This window comes from Littorina saxatilis, linkage group LG13 (genome assembly GCF_037325665.1).
Source record: "Littorina saxatilis isolate snail1 linkage group LG13, US_GU_Lsax_2.0, whole genome shotgun sequence".
Classification (NCBI taxonomy): Eukaryota; Metazoa; Mollusca; class Gastropoda; order Littorinimorpha; family Littorinidae; genus Littorina; species Littorina saxatilis.
In genome coordinates this window covers 39,030,961-39,051,536 of record NC_090257.1, presented here as the reverse complement: position 1 = coordinate 39,051,536, position 20,576 = coordinate 39,030,961, and the positions used below count along the sequence as shown (strand labels likewise).

The following is a 20,576-nucleotide window of genomic DNA, read 5'->3' as shown; positions in this document are numbered from 1 at the left end:
CTTTACAAAACCTAAACCCTATTTAACTTCAAAACATCAGTGACACACTTATCTTTCCGTCTACGCACTTCATACAAACAAACTACAACCAAAAATACAAATATTCTGCACTGTTTCTGTGACAGGTGCTTCTGTCAAAAAACCCTCAGCATGGTCAAATTACAAATATTTCAGTTTCGGAACAGATTTACAAAAATAACCACTCCAAGTTATCCTATTCATCTTGCTAAACTAACAACCGACCACACCCCGAGCAGATGACAATATAAAAATCAGTATTCACCTGATTTAGAACCAAAATGTTGTCCAGAGGTTTTACACCATCTTGGCGACTTCTCAAGCAGAGGGCGGAAGTGACGCTAAAACTCTAAAATCCGAACTGGAAGATTTTCTAACAATAAATGTCTTAAAATGAAATAAAATATCTTTACAACTTATCAAAGTTTATAATTAATACCTAATCAAAAACACTTTTGAAACAGCTTAAACAATATTATTTAAATCCAAAAATATAAACTGAGTTAACCAAGTTAAAAAGACTAATTAAAGGGAGGCAACAATCAATGTCCACATTACCCAAAAAGCAACAGTTTCCTCCCTTTAACTACTAACCTAGATTTATGTACATGTTCAAAACAAGTTAGGTTTTGAATGTGTTACATTCACCCCTCCTGAGGAAAAATGTTTCTTCATTTGAAAAACATAACAAAACTAACTCCTAATACAAAAATCAATTTCTCTTTTTACATCATATTCTACAGTCTACATATTCTCCGTACACTGCATAATAACAAAATATTACTATGTATTACTATGTTTTTCATAACCAAAACTCCATTCATACAGTCCAACAAAAACAATTTATCATAAAACCCAAGACTCAACTGTTAGCCTGAACGGTTAGCCTGATGGAGACAAACACTTTGGCATTCCGTTTGTCAAATAATGATTTGGATACTTTTTCATGTTTTTTTCACCAGTTTTAGCTAAATAATCATTATTTAGAAGCTCATGTGCTAAATAAGTAATTGTTTATAAACAATGTAAAACAATTCTAAATAATTTGTTTACGTAAACCATTCATTATTTACCTAAACAATTCATTGTTTACGTAAATAATTCATTGTTTACGTAAATAATGATTTATTTACGTAAACAATATATTATTTAGACTTATATTACATTGTTTATAAACAATCAGCAATGTTGCTAAATAAATCATTATTTACGTAAACAATGATTATTTAGCCAACACATTTTCCATTATTTAGGGGTTTCTAGGATTCGCTGCTGAACTAAGTTTTATGTCTTTCAGTGATTACTATAATTGAATATAAGGTCTCTCCACACACTCTTATCTTAAAAAAGCTGTTGTTTGGATATTATTTTGGTTTTTTTACAAGCCGAGTACGAAAATAACTGATCTCAAACACAGTCAAAGGTCAAGGTCAATTAAGGGTTTTCCCTGCCGGGAGTGTTTAGTGTTTGCATTTTCTTGCTTGAAGTTGTTAAAACACAGTTTTTTCCCCTTATGTTCTCTGTTCTGTTTATGTCCCAACAACATGCCTGTCTTTCCATTTCTCTTCCTTTCATCGTTTCATTTCAAAGAGAAAAGTAAAAACAGCTGTGAACCGTTGAAAAACGGGAAACAATGCCTCCGACAACTGTTTAATCAAATCTTCACACCGTGGATTTGCCATGTAGCTCTGACGCGTTCCGAGAAGAATCTGGAGTGACTTCCCTTGCCTTAGGCAAAACATTGCCGAAAGCAAGATGGAGAAACAGCGACCGGGCGAGAAGCGAAAATATTCTGAGCGATTGTTACCAGAGGAGAGGCGGCGATACCACCAGAAGATTTTGGAGATTGACGGGAATGATCCGTATGACATTCCAACCAGGTGCTGGTCAGCAAATCCGGACGATCTGCCAGAGCTGAGTTACATCAAGTTCAACATCGTAAATTATTTTGTGCTTGGCAAGAGTGCATACACATGTGAGCAGCTGAAAGCTTACAAAAGTTTGGATTCCTACCGACTTTTTGTCCCTGGCTGGGTGAGGGATGTCAAGTGCTACAGACCTGATGGCTGTCAGAACTCTGTCATTACTGCAAAGGTAAGAATGTGCTTTCAGTTTATAATGAATGAACGTGAGTGTTCTCTGTCTTGTGTTGCAGATTTCACAAGTTGCAGTTCAGGATATTGTGTTGAGGCTTTGTCTTTGATACATATTCTTCGCTTCAGTTTGTATTCTGGACTACGACAAAAGCTGTAGATAGTCTTGAATATATTTATATTTTGAAATAGCTTGCAAAATATATATTTATAATGAGCTTCATGTTTATATTCAGTTAAAAATCTGTTGTTTACTTTTCATTGTTGAGGTTATTGTAAAGCACATTATGTGCGTCTTAGAGTTATATTCATTCGATTGACCTAGCTGAATGCTGATTTGTGCGACCTTCAATTTATGTTTTCAGGTTCTTCATTCACAACGCCTTAATGAACCAGCACTTTCTCCTTGGATCATCGCCACTTCTGATGGCAACATACTGGCAGCACACTGTACCTGCATGGCCGGAGTTGGAGAACCCTGCACACACGTCCCTTCACCTTCAAGGAGTCAGCTGTTGAGTGTGCTGTGGCAGACCGCCATTTCTGTTTGGAATCTAACAGTGAGGGGATGCTTTGTCTGCGCAAAGACCACTCATACTTTAGTCAAGTACAGTGCCAGATTCCTACTGCGATTTCATGGTGTGGACTACTGTGGATAAAGTTATTGTCCGAGTATTGCCTGACTGTGATTTTTGGGCAATGTGTGTGCCAGTGTGGAGAAAGCTTTGAAAGTGTTCAGACTCGCAGTTCTTCCAGAGCTAGTTGGAAACTGGCTGGACAGAGAAGCTGAGTCTCTACAAGCAGTGGATGTGAACCAGGAGCAGCTGCAAACACCAGCCGTGAAACGCAGCAAGAAACAGTGACAATGCCAGACTCGCTTGCTCATGTGTGTGGGAAAACAAACATCATGTATGACTGTACACACAGTAGTAAAGTTGTAGAGAGGGAGAGAAAAGAGAGCATGCAATATTTTAAATCACAGTTCACACTCACAGAGAAGTCATTAATTGTTCCATTCTTGTTTCATTTTATTCTTAAAGTAAAATCATGCACAGATGTACTGTAGGCATACATTTTGTTTAGGATCACCGACCACAATACAAAATCAAGTGCTATAAGTATAAATTATGATGTATACAGGACCTTATTTTGTGATTGTTTTACATCCACTGCTGTGAATAACAAAGAATCTTGAGCAGTTTGATTATCAACTTATTCAGCCAGGTATATATTGTTCATTCTCCTTGTTCAATGTTTCCAGTGACACGGATTGGCTGCTTGATTTAGGGAACAAATAAGAGTGTGTGGTCCAGCGTAGTTCTGCATCAGTACAGTCAAGTAATACAGTGTTTAAATTGGCAGTGGAACTGAAAGTTAGTTTCTATTATCAACTAGTTCTGTTTTGATGACAACAAAATTGAACACACTTATTTCTTTCTTTCTTTCTTTATTTGGTGTTTAACGTCGTTTTCAACCATTCAAGGTTATATCGCGACGGGGAAAGGGGGGAGATGGGATAGGGGAAAGGGGGGAGATGGGATAGAGCTAATTGTTTCTTGTTCACAAAAGCACTAATCAAAAACTTTCTCCAGGGGCTTGCAACGTAGTACAATATATGACCTTACGGCTTACTGGGAGAATGCAAGTTTCCAGTACAAAGGACTTAACATTTCTTACATACCGCTTGACTAAAATCTTTACAAACATTGACTATATTCTATACAAGAAACACTTAACAAGGGTAAAAGGAGAAACAGAACCTTTAGTCGCCTCTTACGACATGCTGGCAAGCATCGGGTAAATTCTTTCTCGTCCCAACCAATATGGGACTCCCCCTAACCCGCGGGGGGTCACTTATTTCTGCAAAAACGCGCACAGGTCTATTTATCATAATGAATAGTTAATGACTCACATGCCCACAGTATGTTATTTCAATTTTGAACATTTAGTGAAAGTGTTCTTCTCTTCACTTTGGCTTCATACCTGCAATACTGGTACATAGTGGTATGTTCAGTGTTGCTTGTAGTTGCATGTTATTGGTAGTTTAAATGTGTGCTCGCATTTCAAGTGTAGGCCATTTAATTTTGCAATGCTCCTTATCTTGTTTCCTGTGTAGAGCTATTTTGAGGTTAATCAGCATAATTCAACCTTTGTCAGTTGTGTCAATACATGTCACATTTATGCAAAATGATTTCAAAGTGTATGTTAATGTGGTGTGTGTGTGTGTGTGTGTGTGTGTGTGTGTGTGTGTGTGTGTGTGTGTGTGTGATAGAAAGAGTGAAATCTGCTCTTGAATTGTAAGGAAATAGCAGGTCAGATCACATACACATGTATATTCAAATTCAAGATTCCATCCAGTGAAAACATGATAACAGAAAAACTGTTGCTACTGCTCATGTGAGACACCAGAATCAGATACAATACACCACAGTTTAATTAACACATTCTTTAAACAATGCCTTCATCTTCAAATTCAAGATTCCATCCAGTGAAAACATAATAACAGAAGGACTATTGCTACTGCTCATGCGAGACATCAGAATCAGATACAATACACCACAGTTTAATTAACATATTCTCTAGTCTAAACAATGCCTTCAGTTCACTAGGCTGTGTTTATGCAGCGTCACAGCAAGAATCACATGATACCAGTGCAAACATTGACAAGCCCAGATGATATGTGACTATTTTGTCCAGCCGTGTTACCACTTCTTCCTCTTCCCTTGCAAACAAAAGATCAGTCAGCATATCAGAATTTTGTACTTTCCACAAAGAATACCGATAACTCGCTCAACATAAATTCTCAGATTAGCTAGTTTGCGTGTTGACTATCTCATAAGCTGTAAGCTGACTCTTCCCTCTTGTAAAGGCAGGGATTTTCACTTGTGCACCTCTCATACTCATAGCCACTAGTTCATTAATGTCAAATCCCCTGTCGGCCAAAATCACATCATTTTGTACAATATTGTCTAGATACCCACTATTTGCAGTGATGTGCTTGTCTAAAATCTTTACAAACATTGACTATATTCTATACAAGAAACACTTAACAAGGGTTAAAGGAGAAACAGAACCGTTAGTCGCCTCTTATGACATGCTGGGTAGCATCGGGTAAATTCTTTCTCGTCCCAACCAATATGGGACTCCCCCTAACCCGCGGGGTGTGTGGCAGTGCTCTGCGCGAGTGTGTTGGCAAATGCGGTGCAAGAAAATCAAATAATGTAACAAGTGTGAAGAAATTAGAAATCCCAGTAAAATATCGTACAGTATCGTCATTGTCCCTCAAAGAATCAAGTGTCTTTTTTTCTTGGCAAGTTCGTCTTTAAGTTCCCGAGTTTCTAGCACCAGCCTGTTTAGTTCATCCCGTAGCTGCTTTTCTTCATCTTTAGAAATCCAGGCAAAATTGTCATAGGTTTCAGTCTGGCAGTAAGTACCGCCACAGTCACCTCTCTCGGGAAGAGGAGCAGCCAGTTCTGCTGTATCCGAAGTACCTTCACCGTCGCCATCACCCTCTGCTAAATTAGGGTGAGAAGGAGTTGACTCACTCCCCACAAGCTTCTTCCTCTCCTTGAGTCTCTGGTACTGTCCTTGTTGGCTGTCAGGCTGTCCCTGCACCATACCCAAGTTTCAAAGTAGGTGTCCAGCTCGGACTGTTTACTTCCCACAGATGGTTGCCCTGCAGAAAAAAATCAAAGGCAAATGTATTGTAAATTATGGATTGGGAGTTATTTTAAAAATAAGTCACCCAAACAAAATGAATGAGTAAATCTAGACACAGATCTACCCTTTAAAACTGAACTATGAAGTTGTATCAACAATGACCATTTAGTGTTCAAATAAATTCTGATTATCAAATCCAAGTATTTCACACATATGGCATTCTCACAAGTCATGGTTTTGGGCAACCATGATAAGTTGTTATACTGAGAGTAAGTGTAAGACTGACTCACTCAGTCATAGACTGCACTCGGTGCAGGACTGACCGACTGTCCGCACACAACCATCACAACACAGCTTGCATAAAACACAGACTAACCAAGGCACCTGAACAAAAGCATGAGTACTTACCATTGACAAAATGATCAGAGCACATGTATCTCCTAGCTGTTGATTCAAAGTTGAAATTCTTCAGCTGAAGCTGTGCCAACCATTCTCGCTGGCGTCGTGCAGTCAAATCCCTTGTCTCTTTGCCCTTTCCGTTGACAACAAATGGAACAGAAAAGAATCTTCTGTCCCTATCTCTATCTTGTCTGTTATGGCAATGTTTAACACTACAACTAGAGACCATGTCGATAAATGCGGGAGATTCAGAGTGCAGATTTCGCGTGTTGCCTTCTCGCGAGTTCCGCCGGAATGCCTGAGGCAAGGCCGGACAACTCTGCACACGACTGTGTGACGTCATCGCGTCAGAGCTCTATCCAAGTTGTGTTGTGTTGTGTAACTTACAGATAAAAAAAAAAAGTTTAATCATGCAGTAAGAGAAATGGAAAGAGAACGTTTTTGTTGAGACAGAACAGAAAACTTAGGACGGAAAACTTTTTTTCAACAACTTCAAGGGAGAGAATGCAAACACTAAACACTCCCTGTCATGACCTTGACCTTTTGTTTGTTTTCGCATTCAGTTCTTTTCGTACGGCAATTTCAGCTTGTAAAATAAACAAATTTACGAACATTTTCTGATAAATAATGTTTGGAGATACCTTGTATTGAATTATAGTATATACACAAAGAAAACAAATAAAGCTTAGAAGTCAATTCTTGATTCCCCTATAAATAATGAAAACTGCTTTCCCTAAACAATGAATTGTTTACGTAAATAATTCATTGTTTACGTAAATAATTCATTGTTTACGTAAATAATGATTTATTTAGCAACATTGCTGATTGTTTATAAACAATGTAAGTCTAAATAATATATTGTTTACGTAAATAAATCATTATTTACGTAAACAATGAATTATTTACGTAAACAATTCATTGTTTAGGTAAATAATGAATGGTTTACGTAAACAAAAAATTATTTAGAATTGTTTTACATTGTTTATAAACAATTACTTATTTAGCACATGAGCTTCTAAATAATGATTATTTAGCTAAAACTGGTGAAAAAAACATGAAAAAGTATCCAAATAATTATTTGACAAACGGAATGCCATAAAACACACAGTCAAGACTACAACTGACAAAAACAGTAGTCCACTGTTTACGCAATGCACTCAAACATGCATTAACCCCGTTAATATTCTCTCAATGAAAACCACCCTGGATTTCTTTAGCGGTGTTTCCATTAAAACACTCAACTGATTCATCACACAGTTTACAAGTTCTTCATCTAGGTAAGCCCCAGACAAATCAGGTGGACGAAAATCTTCAACTTTCCCACACACACAGACTACAGGTACAGTTTGCGTATCTACCTTGCCACTCACACTGTGCATCAAATTCAGTTTTTCCACCGGTTTTCATATATATATATATGAAATCGTGCGTGCGAGCAGTTGCTCTGCTCTGTGTGCGCTTGTGTGTGCGTGTGTGTGCGCGCTTGTGTGTGTGTGTGTGTGTGTGTGTGTCAGTGTGTGTGTGTGTGTGTGTGTGTCAGTGTGTGTGTGTGTGTGTCAGTGTGTGTGTGTGTGTGTCAGTGTGTGTGTGTGTGTCAGTGTGTGTGTGTGTGTGTGTCAGTGTGTGTGTGTGTGTGTCAGTATGTGTGTGTGTCAGTGTGTGTGAGTGCGTGTCAGTGTGTGTGTGCGTGTCAGTGTGTGTGTGTGTGTGTGTCAGTGTGTGTGTGTGTGTCAGTGTGTGTGTGTGTGTGTGTCAGTGTGTGTGTGTGTGTCAGTGTGTGTGTGTGTGTCAGTGTGTGTGTGTGTGTCAGTGTGTGTGTGTGTGTGTCAGTGTGTGTGTGTGTGTGTGTCAGTGTGTGTGTGTGTGTGTCAGTGTGTGTGTGTGTGTCAGTGTGTGTGTGTGTGTGTCAGTGTGTGTGTGTGTGTGTGTCAGTGTGTGTGTGTGTGTCAGTGTGTGTGTGTGTGTGTCAGTGTGTGTGTGTGTGTGTCAGTGTGTGTGTGTGTCAGTGTGTGTGTGTGTGTGTGTGTGTACCACTGTACATGCAACGATTGCCAAACAAAAAAGTGTACATTTTGATGCAGTTTGTAATCTTTGAATTATCACTATTGGTAGTCAGTTGTGAACAATTATCGCAGAAAACTAAGCTTCAAATGGTTGGCCTCTGGTGGCGTGAACAATTAAAATTTTGTAAGAATTTAAGCAAAACAAGAAATGAAAGTCTCTGGTGTTTTTGTATTTGAATAAGCATGGTGGTGGTGGTGGTGGTGTGTGTGGATGTGTGTGAGTGTGTTTCAGTTTGTGTGTGGTACGCGTGCGTGTGTTATAATGTGTGTGTTAGCAATAATGTGTGAAAGAGAGTGCGTGAGTGAGAACACGCACGTGTGTGTGTGTGTCTTTGAGAGAGAGAGCACGCACGCACGCACACACACACACATACACACATGCACACGTACACACGCGCACACACACACACACACACACCAAAAGGAAACCATCAAAACAAAATACAAGGAAACAATAACACAGACCAACCATCAGCAGGCTAGTGGTTTTTTGTGTGTCCAGAGTGGACATTTTTGATGAATTAATGTCGTTCTTTGACACCTATGTCAATGTTAAAAAATAATTCAACAAAACATTGAAACTCTGCACGGGGATCATGCAGTCAAGCTGTTGAGTCTTCGTATGTGTTCCAATAGAGGGATTGTCAACCCGTGATTTGTAAAAATGTAAAAACATTTTACAAATCACGTCGAACCTAAAACAACGATTTGTAAAAATGTAAAAATATCGCATTCCACGAAGTAATACATGCCTTTAATTATTATTATTAATTGTTGTTTAGAGCCTCTATTCTGGGAGGTGGAGGGTGGTTTGGGTCGGATAGGTAAAATATTACGATTTTTTTTCTTTTCTTTTTTTCTTCTTTTTTTCTCTCTCCCTAATTGCTCTTTATTTCAATGAATTTCAACTTTAAATACAGCGATTTTTTAAAGATTTTATTTCTTTGTTTTTCTTCCACCAATTTCTCTTTATTTCAATGAATTTCAACTTTAAATACAGCGGGTTTTTTCATTTTTTTTTCTTCCCCTTGTTTCTTTTTATTTCAATGAATTTTAACAGGGTGTTTTTTTGGTTTTGTGTGTGTGTGTGACAAGCACATCATTGTGGGGCTTTTAATGAATAACATACATCCGTCCACTCACAATATATTTTCTTTCATCCTTCAACATTTACCATTCAAAAAAGTCTACAGTATTAGGATCAATGAAACAAATGAAAGGCATCTACGCTACACTAGCCTACACTACACTACACTGCACGGCACTGCACTGCACTACACTACACTGCACTGCACTGCACTACACTACACTACGCTGCCCCACACTCCACTCCAGTACTACACTGCGCTGCACGTACAGCAGTCCCTCTCATGATCGGACACCCTTGGGCCATAGCAAACCTGTCCGTACATTGCAGGTGGCCGGTCACGGGAGGGGTGACCACACCACCCGCTCCCCCATACACTCACACAGAGACACACACACAACTTGTTTGAGTCTATGCTAACCACTTCTTGTGGCTACTAAACGATAACATCCAACTCCTAACATTTTGTTAAACGTTCTGCAAAAAAATGATTTTTATGAATGGTGTTGAAAAGAAATAAAATGATTCCTCAAGGCAGTGAACACACTCACCATGCACTGACATCATACGAAAGCAGCCACACAAACACAGCACAGAGGCAGGTGTGCATGCAAATGCTTTGTGAGAATAAGCGTTGAAAACCAGTTTGAATAAAAACCAGCAGATAGAGCCGCATGTCATAATCATTCTTCTTGTCTGGTTTTATTGACTGCATGCCGATCTTGTGGCAGTGACTTTTCACTCTTCAGTCGGAAATACACTGTACACAAACCGCTCTCACTCTCCCTCACTGCCTACCCTAAGCCGTGACAACTGATCCTTGGAAATTGTTTGGAAGAGTACACCTCTCTATTTCTCTCCAATGCTCTTCCTGTTATTATCATTATGGGGAGCTTATATAGCGCGAACCACAACTGTGCTCTCCGCGCTTTGCAGCTGTTGACACATGATGCAGCTGTTGACATGCAGTGACACCGGACACCCCACTGAGTTTAGCCAGCTACCCCCCCCCCTCTCTCTCCCTCCCCCCAGCCATGTACTGTTTGGTGCTGTGGCCAGAGAGGTGTCACCGGCTAATTCACTCAGAGCAAAACCAGTTGACTGTGTCTAACTTTGGACAAAGCAACACAACTGAAGGGTTCACAGATTAGGTAACCGACTCACTGGTCAAGGCTGCGGGAAATAAGAGTATCTTGTCAATGAAAGAGGTTACACACAGACACGCGATGCTGAGAACGGTGGCCGATTTTTCACTCTCTTTCTCGGAGGGCCTTCATCGACTCTGGCTTCTGTTGCTTACGTCCAACAGACAAGAATAAAGAGCATAGTGCAGTCATGGTGCAGTTTCATGTTGGCATCTTCGCATTTGAAAGCAAGAAAGTGCGTGTACTCCACTCCTGACCCAAATTAACCCCCTCCTGATGGGTACACGTGCACCCAAGTTAACAGAGACTGTCATCAAGTCTTTGCGGCTGTGACCTTTGTACCAAGAGCGGGACTGCTCTGTTATCGATTTTGGTGTGGTGAAAAATTGACGATGGTCTGTCCGTACTTTGCAGGTATGACCTGCTGTTGGGACCGAAAACTTAGTGTCCGTGTCCACGTTTTGCAGGTGTCCGTTTAAGGGGGGCAAATATAGAAAGAAAACACTCCGTGGCGAGCAAATGTGTCCGTACATGTCAGGTGGCCGCTCACGCCGGGGGCCGTACATTGCAGGGACTGCTGTACTACACTCCACTCCACTCCACTCCACTCCACTCCACTCTACTCCACTCCACTACACTACACTCCACTACACTACAACAAAATATCGGATCCCGAATTTTGCTTTTCAAATACGATACAATAGTCTGCGATAGAACACACGGCATGACTTGACAAAACACAGCACAGCCCAGCACGATGATATCTCATAACAGATTTACATAACAATTACAGAACTACGCTGACACTATCATTTTATTTGCTTGGGGAATGAGTAGAAACGGGTTTCTTTTTTTCAGGCGCCTTGTTGTTATGACAACAAATAAAAAAGTCAAGGCGACCCGTGCATGTCATGACTCGAGATCACGCATACAGATAGATGAAGAGTTTTAAAATATGGCCCACAAAATTGAGAGTGAAAAATGAAGACGCTAATCTGACTCAAAACAAGTTCAGGCGCAAAACAAAAAATTGAGAGTGTAAATTAAAGACGCTAATCTGACTCAAAATCAGTTCAGATGTTACAAAAACAATTGAGAGTGTAAATTAAAGACGCTAATCTGATCCAAAATCAGTTCAGATGTTACAAAAAAAAACTGAGAGTGTAAATTAAAAGACGCTAATCTGACTCAAATTCAGTTCAGATGTTACAAAAACAATTGAGAGTGTAAATTAAAGACGCTAATCTGACTCAAAATCACTTTAGGTGAAAAAAACAACAACATCATTTGTGTATCTTCAAGCACGCAAAGAAGAGACAATATTCAAATTCAGTGGAGGAAACGTTTCTTGTGTTTGGCTGTTGATTGCTGAGTTTAGCACCCGATACAAATGCCTTTTTAACGTTTTTTGTGTACAACTTCAACGTGTGTGTCAGGAATGATATATTGTAACTTAAAGTCTCTACTTCAGTGTAAACGTAGCAGAGGGAGAACGACCTTCATATTTAGATGTAAATCGCGCCTGAAGCGCAAGGGAGATCGTGTGTAGTCATTTGCAGTAGGGGGAATATTCGGCACGTGCACATGTGTGTCAAGGCAAGTTGAGGAGGTCTACATCCTTTTGTACCCGCGTAGGTTTGTTTGGTTTTGATGATCTGCTAGAGGAAGTAGATATTTTGGAAAATATAAAATGCAAATGGCGACCATTATTAATATCTTGCTGATATCTACTTCCTCTAGCAGATAATCAAATCCAAAGTTACGTACACAGGTACATAAAGGATGTAGACCAACTGTTGCGGTGATACCCTCCTCACTGCTAGATTCTAATTAGTTACAGCATGTAGGCTACCTTAATCGAACACATCTAATAACTTGATTCATTCTAGCGACTATCGCGTGTCTGATCCAGTTATACACAGTGCGCTTTAAATCAAAGGTAAGTGCAGAGTCTCAGGGACAAAACGGTATCAGAATCAAGAGTACTGGTCAAGAAACAACAAGTCGCGTAAGGCGAAAATACAATATTTAGTCAAGTAGCTGTCGAACTCACAGAATGAAACTGAACGCAATGCCATTTTTCAGCAAGACCGTATACTCGTAGCATCGTCAGTCCACCGCTCATGGCAAAGGCAGTGAAATTGACAAGAAGAGCGGGGTAGTAGTTGCGCTAAGAAGGATAGCACGCTTTTCTGTACCTCTCTTTGTTTTAACTTTCTGAGCGTGTTTTTAATCGAAACATATCATATCTATATGTTTTTGGAATCAGGAACCGACAAGGAATAAGATGAAAGTGTTTTTAAATTGATTTGGACAATTTAATTTTTGATAATAATTTTTATATATTTAATTTTCAGAGCTTGTTTTTAATCCGAATATAACATATTTATATGTTTTTGGAATCAGCAAATGATGGAAAATAAGATAAACGTAAATTTGGATCGTTTTATAATTTTTTTTATTTTTTTTACAATTTTCAGATTTTTAATGACCAAAGTCATTAATTAATTTTTAAGCCACCAAGCTGAAATGCAATACCGAAGTCCGGGCTTCGTCGAAGATTACTTGACCAAAATTTCAACCAATTTGGTTGAAAAATGAGGGCGTGACAGTGCCGCCTCAACTTTCACGAAAAGCCGGATATGACGTCATCAAAGACATTTATCAAAAAAAATGAAAAAAACGTTCGGGGATTTCATACCCAGGAACTCTCATGTCAAATTTCATAAAGATCGGTCCAGTAGTTTGGTCTGAATCGCTCTACACACACACACACAGACACACACACACACACACACACACACGCACACACACACGCACATACACCACGACCCTCGTTTCGATTCCCCCTCGATGTTAAAATATTTAGTCAAAACTTGACTAAATATAAAAACGGACGAAGCAATTAACAAGTCGCGTAAGGCAAAATTACTACATTTAGTCAAGCTGTGGAACTCACAGAATGAAACTGAACGCACTGCATTTTTTTCACAATGACCGTAGTCCGCCGCTTGTGCAAAACGGAGTGAAACTGACGAGCCTGTTTAGCGCGGTAGTGGTTTCGCTGTGCTGCATAGCACGCTTTTCTGTGCCTCTCTTCGTTTTAACTTTCTGAGCGTGTTTTTAATCCAAACATATCATATCTATATGTTTTTGGAATCAGGAACCGACAAGGAATAAGATGAAATTGTTTTCAAATCGATTTCGGAAATTTAATTTTGATCATAATTTTTATATTTTTAATTTTTAGAGATTTTTTTTGATGCAAATATAACATTTGTATGTTTTTTGGAATCAGGAAATGATGTAGAATAAGATGAACGTACATTTGGATAGTTTTATATAAAAAAATTTATTACAATTTTCAGATTTTTAATGACCAAAGTCATCAATTAATTTTTAAGCCACTAAGCTGAAATGCAATACCGAAGTTTGGCCTTCGTCGAAGATTGCTTTACAAAAATTTCAATCAATTTGATTGAAAAATGAGGGTGTGACAGTGCCGCCTCAACTTTTACAAAAAGCCGGATATGACGTCATCAAAGACATTTATCGATAAAAGGAAAAAAATTCTGGGGATATCATACCCAGGAACTCTCATGTAAAATGTCATAAAGATCGGTCGAGTAGTTTACTCTGAATTGCTCTGCACACACACACAGACACACAGACACAGACACAGACACAGACAGACAGACAGACACACACACACACACACACACACACACACACACACACACACACACACACACACACACACACACACACACACACACACACACACAGACAGACAGTACATACACCACTATGGAAGGCGAAAAGGGTCAAATGATCGAGCAAAAGGATCGAGTAAAAGGATGCATACTTTTTACGCGCGGAAAGGGTCAAACACACGAGAAAAAGTATCGTGCAAAAGGATCGATCCTTTTACTGGATCCGGTGCCGACAAAAAGTGGAACCGGAATTTTACCGGTACACAGTCTGGAGTTCACATTTTGGTGGCAAACTGACTTCAGAGTTCAGTTTGCGTGTACGTGCGTCCAGTGTTCTAGATGATCGAACGTGCTACAAGAACATTTCTTTTTATTTTACGCCAGGCCACCGTAAACGATCTCTAGTTGTGAACCACGCAACAAACATTTGCCAGGAGACAGACTTTGGAACTCGTGACGTCAAATGTTCTTGTAGCACGTACTCATAAGGATACAGAAAGTAAGTGCTTGCTGTAGGAATTGTCGTTATCGTTCATTCTTTATCGTTCACAATCATTAATTGCTTGTAGATCTCACAGGCAGAAACACTCTGCAGCCAACAGATATGTCACAGCATTCAAGGTTTTGTTTCTTAGGTGCATTTTAGTTGTAAGTGGACGAACTTTAAGCAATATGGCCTTTTTTTTCCAGTTCCATGATGATAAATATAGGTGGTATGACATTATTCCAATGTTACTGGACTGGAGATTTTGTTCCGAACCGGTGAAAAATCTCCTGTTCCCTGGAGCGCCATTGTTGTGTCCAAAACAAGCGTACACGGTATTTGAAGATTCGTGCGCAGCTAAAATTAGACCGTACAGTGAATTTTGACGAGTTTTTACCACGAGTGCGCATGCTCAGATATTTACACAACGTTTTAGCTCTTCAAAGCGCATGCTCAAATATTTACACAATGGTTTCCTGGGTTTTTTCACAGCTTTACACCACCTTTTACCATTTGGAAATTAAAAATGAGGCACTTGGCCATATACGGAACATAAATTGCAATCAAAGAGTGTACTAAATTCTGTTATTAATCTTAATTGGAAACCATTTTAGTTTTATTTTCTTTGTAGCTGAAAAAGATCTTTTAACTTCTCTCTCCAATAATCTGTTCCAATTTCAGAAATCTGTATCAATGTCTACTATACTAATCAAACTGTTTTGGTGATCACAACTGCTTTTTTTTTCAATGTTAGAAAAAACAAGTCGCGTAAGGCGAAATTACTACATTTAGTCAAGCTGTGGAACTCACAGAATGAAACTGAACGCACTGCATTTTTTCACAATGACCGTAGTCTGCCGCTCGTGCAAAAGCCTGTTTAGCGCTGTGCTGCATAGCACGCTTTTCTGTCCCTCTCTTTGTTTTAACTTTATGAGCGTGTTTTTAATCCAAACATATCATATCTATACGTTTTTGGAATCAGGAACCGACAAGGAATAAGATGAAATTGTTTTTAAATCGATTTCGGAAATTTGATTTTAATAATAATTTTTATATTTTTAATTTTCAGAGCTTGTTTTTAATCCGAATATAACATATTTATATGTTTTTGGAATCGGAAAATGATGAAGAATAAGATGAACGTAATTTTGGATCATTTGATAAAAAAATAATTTTAATTACAATTTTCAGATTTTTAATGACCAAAGTCATAAATTAATTTTTAAGCCTCCAAGCTGAAATGCAATACCAAAGTCCGGCCTTTGTCGAAGATTGCTTGGCCAAAATTTGAATCAATTTGATTGAAAAATGAGGGTGTGACAGTGTCACGATTTAGTGACATAGATCGAGAAAGTGTCACTCTGTGGGGTGCCTTCTCTTGGTCAGTTGCGATAGAAAGCGCCTGTGCTTTCTCTCAACGGCTGGGTTTTAGCTGACCGAGCATAGCCGAACACGGGGATTTCGTGTTGCACGGATTTCACGCGGGTGTTTTCTGCTGTCGGGGCAAAACTGGCGATGGCTGAACTTGGAACGTGACAAGGTGAGTCACGTGATTTTGTCAAGGTTGTCTGTGTGAGACATGTTAACTGGACACTCGAAACTCAGCAGCGAGAGAGAAGCGTCGGTGTCTTAATTCTCCTACAAGTTTGATGGTCTTCAACACGTTTAAATACTTCACTGTATATCAACGTGCCATGCTGCTTGCCAGTAGGGCTTAAAAGGAACTACAAGGACAGACCACCTTCTCACTGTTTAGATGCTGGCTGACAGTCCGGGCGTCAAAGTTTCTCCGCTGTGCGGAAAAGGTTTTTTCACCGCATAAGGATTCAGCGCGAGAGGAAGATGGCGGTATTTCTGTGACGAACAGAAGCCATTCAAAAGGAAGCGGATTCGCTTAAAAGAGAGCTACCTACATAAGGCTGTTGAGGTAATAAATCATTATTTAACGCTTTTGACGAGTCTGTGTTTGTGGAATGAAATCTCTGTTGTTCTTTCCAGGTTAGCGCATAATTTGCTCTTTGTGACGCTAAAATACTAATCTGTATATGGTTTTTGCAGATATGGAGAGAAGGAAGGAAAATAACTGATTTGTTGTTGTAAAAGTCCGTTTGTGCAGGCCCACGTGCTCGATGAGATATGTAAAGGTGACATGTTTAAAGGTGGTGTGTGAGGGGAAGCATGACATGTTTAGTGCACCGATGCTTTTTGTTGCAGCCTTCTGTTACTGCCAACGTATTCTATTACGTGCTACGCTGGGATGCTGTAACCAGGTCGTGCGCGGCATTGCTGTAACCTGCTAACCTGCTGTACTGGTGATTTGCTGTCGCTGTCGCCGTCTTACCAGCTACAAATCTACTTTTTCTGGTAGACTACGGGAGGACCTTCAGCGACTGGGTGAGGCGCCTGATGTCTCCACTGTTCCTTGCTTCGTTGCCACGCTAGCCGGCACTACATTCAACGGAGCAGTTGTGGAGACTACAGACTAATTATGGACCGCCCACTCAGTGGCAAAAAGCTAAGTTGCACCATGTCTTTTGCACCCTTACCACCAAGTCATCTGTGTTATTAATGATTATACTCGAGTGGTTACGATGTGTGACACCTGCATGAGCTAGTACTTTAAGCAGACAGCTATATTTCCTAACTATACACGGGATCAGCGTGTTATTATTATTTTCTGTACTTTAACTGGCATTTTTGTCAGTGACCACTTGTTTTTACGTTCAGAACGTAAAAAGAACATCTTTTGGAGTTAAGTCTCGAGGGAGCTGGCGTGATATTACATAAACAGGCGTCTAAAACTTATACTTTTGTTGATTCTATTTATTTGTATGACTGCGAGAGTGGATCGTGGTGTGGTTAGTTAGTTAGAAGTAACTAACCGTTCATAATCACCTTATTGTGATATTGAAATGTGACAGACAGTGCCGCCTCAACTTTTACAAAAAGCCGGATATGACGTCATCAAAGAACTTTATCCAAAAAAAGAAAAAAAGTCTGGGCATATCATACCCAGGAACTCTCATGTAAAATTTCATAAAGATCGGTCCAGTAGTTTACTCTGAATCGCTCTACACACACACACACAGACACACACACAGACACACACACACACACACACACACACACACACACACACACACACACACACACACACACACACACACACACATACACATACACCACGACCCTCGTCTCGATTCTCCCTCTATGTTAACACATTTAGTCAAAACTTGAATAAATGTAAAAACCACTCTTAAACATAAGAGCAACCGGCAGTGAAGATCAAAATTTGTGAGATGCTCTTAATTCTCGAACACGCCTGCGTAAAGTATGCTCATCGTTTTCAGTGACGGAAGACGTTCGTTCTGCGTCGAGCCCAGCAGGGCACGATTTAAACCTCTCTAACTTAGTTAAAAATCATTTCGAGTTGGTCGTTTCGCCTACGCCGTCGCACCGTCGTATGAATCATACCTGACGCTCACGGTAAGTCAGCGTGTGTCGAGCTTGTCGGCATTTCTCTCCTCCTTGCTCGAGGCTTTAGGACTTTCTCTTGTCGGATCCCCAGTTTTGCTGTGCCAGGTAAGTTCTTGTTTTAGCTTGTATTTAATTTCAATTTTTTTAAATGACATGCCATGAACATTTGTTTTGTTGGAGATGGGGGAGGGGGGAGGAGGGGGCGTGCAACCGAAAATGCAACCACGTGTACTAAAAGAGAAAGAGAGAGAAAGAGAAAGAAAGACAAAGAGACAGAGAGACTCAGACTCAGACTCAAAACTTTATTACAAAAGGATAAAGGTTTTAGGCAAAGCCTATTCTTCCAACCTGTCCTTTATACAACACGTAAAGACGGACGCACGTACAAAATATAGATTGAATCATATAAAATACAGAAATACATTGTATGGAATGCAACACAATGTGCATTTAAGGAATTACATAAGGAGAACTCAAAAATTACAGAATTACATTGACATAGTTATATCTTTCATTTGGGAATGAAGTTGCTCAGATCAGCCGTTAACACTAGCAGAAAATGTTTAGCAAAATAACAATCGAACAAGACATTTCATTCACGAATGATGTTTGAACGTGACTGTCTCTTAAACATTTTCACTGAAGTTGCATTTCTTATCTGTTGGGGGAAGGAGTTCCAGAGAAATGCTCCTGAGAAGGCTAAGCTCGATTTGTAGAGGTCTATGCGAGGTATAGGAGGGATGATTTTTTGGGACCCATATTTTTTTGTGGCATGTTTGAAATGTGATTGCAAATATTTAGGACAGTCGTCATTTAGAATTTTATACATGAACACAGCCTTGTTTAACGTCAACTGATCTTTCAAGGGGAGGAAATTCAGGAGCTTTAGTTTATCATCCGTGGACCTATTCAAATCATACAGAATAAGTTTTGCAGCTCGGCGATGCAGGGAATTGAGTCTTTTTTAAAGAACATCACTGCAGTTATCCCAAAGTGTTGAAGCGAAGTTTATATGAGGCATTATGTGGGCGTAATAGAACATTTTGAGTGCTTCAGAATCTGCGTAATGCCTTAATTTTGATAACAGGTACAAATTCTTTGATACTATTTTGCAGATATTACTCAAATGAGTTTGCCATTTCAACTCTTGATCAATGGTAACACCCAATAATCTATGTTTCCTAACTTGCTGCACTTGAGTTGAACCAACAGACAGTTGTAATTGTAAAGGACTTAATTGGTGTTTTTGTCTCGTGGTTATCACCAAACTCTGTTTTAATCGGATGAATGATCATTGCATTAGAAACGCACCACTTAGTGATTTCATCCACACTTGCTTGAAGAGAAGAGTTGACGGATTCCAAAGATTTTTGACTGGTGTGGACAGAATAGTCATCCGCAAAGAACTCACATCTAACCTTTTCATCGCACACATGAAGGGGTAAATCATTTATATAAATACAGAACAGATAGGTCCTAATACAGACCCTCGAGGGACACCACTCCGGACAAACTCGTTAGAGAGAGAGAGAGAGAGAGAGAGAGAGAGAGAGAGAGAGAGAGAGAGAGAGGGAGAGAGAGAGAGAGAGGCAGACAGTCAGACAGACCGACACACAGACAAACAGACAGACATGCAGACTGACATACAGACAGACAGAGACACAGATAGGGGGGGTGGGGGGGGTTAGGGGAGGGAGGGTGTCCGGAAATCGACAACACGCCATTTCGTCAGTCGGCCAATACAATACATTTCTTTGTGTCGTCAACGCAAAAGCGTCACGACCCTGTGTTGCAGCATGTTGACATACTAACCCAATTTAACGTCCTCGATGGTAACTAGGACCTCTCACAGACATGTAAACACATTTACTCGATATAAATTGTGTCAACTTCACCTGTGCCAATGTGACCAAACGGATAAACTACTGCAGGGATTGTGGCGTTTCGTTGACTTAGTGTATCAAACCATCCCTCCATTCTCACTTCTTTGGTTCATTATCTTGCGCCCCCCCCCCCCCCTCTGCCCACATTCTCTCGCACTATACCCTACCCCAAGTAGTCCTTGCCCTACCCCCAAAAGTTACTCACCCGTTCACCTACTTAAATGTCCCTACGTGCTATATATATACGCCACTCGGAGGAGACTGACCGGCTGAAGAAAGAAAGAACAAGAAATTCCTCCGAGGTAGGAAAAAACACCCCCGTTGGTCAAAGGGATATAACCATTCTCACTGCACCCATTCTCACTGCCACCAAGTGAGAAGGTTATTTCCCTTTGACCATTAATATGTTTCTCTATAAGTCCTTGTAGAATCTTAATCCACCAATAACTCCCTAACCGTGTGTTTGACTGGTCCCAATTTTTGTAAGGACCGTCTCAGGAATGTATAGAACCTGTTCACCAAGTTTAGTGACGATCGGTCCGTTCATTCTTGAG

The 20,576-nt window shown here is 39.9% G+C and overlaps 2 protein-coding genes across 2 annotated transcripts in view; both read left to right on the top strand.

The window, feature by feature from the left end:
• The first annotated feature begins 1,221 nt into the window (after window positions 1-1,221).
• On the top strand, window positions 1,222-3,195 carry LOC138945689 (uncharacterized). The gene is made up of 2 exons (XM_070317177.1): window positions 1,222-2,112; window positions 2,477-3,195. The coding sequence occupies exons 1-2, from the start codon at window positions 1,774-1,776 to the stop codon at window positions 2,768-2,770; spliced, it is 633 nt and encodes a 210-aa protein (XP_070173278.1). The 5' UTR covers window positions 1,222-1,773; the 3' UTR covers window positions 2,771-3,195.
• Window positions 3,196-18,107: 14,912 nt separating this feature from the next.
• LOC138945900 (uncharacterized) overlaps window positions 18,108-20,576 on the top strand; it is a 28,091-nt gene continuing 25,622 nt past the window's right edge. The window contains exon 1 of the mRNA XM_070317420.1: window positions 18,108-18,244. The gene's annotated coding sequence lies outside the window, so the exon portion shown is untranslated. The remainder of the gene's footprint in view (window positions 18,245-20,576) is intronic.

Coding starts and splice junctions, on each gene's coding strand:
- LOC138945689 (XM_070317177.1), top strand. CDS start 1,774: ATGGAGAAACAGCGACCGGGCGAGAAGCGAAAATATTCTGAGCGATTG. Junction 2,113..2,476: donor ACTCTGTCATTACTGCAAAG/GTAAGAATGTGC, acceptor TTATGTTTTCAG/GTTCTTCATTCACAACGCCT.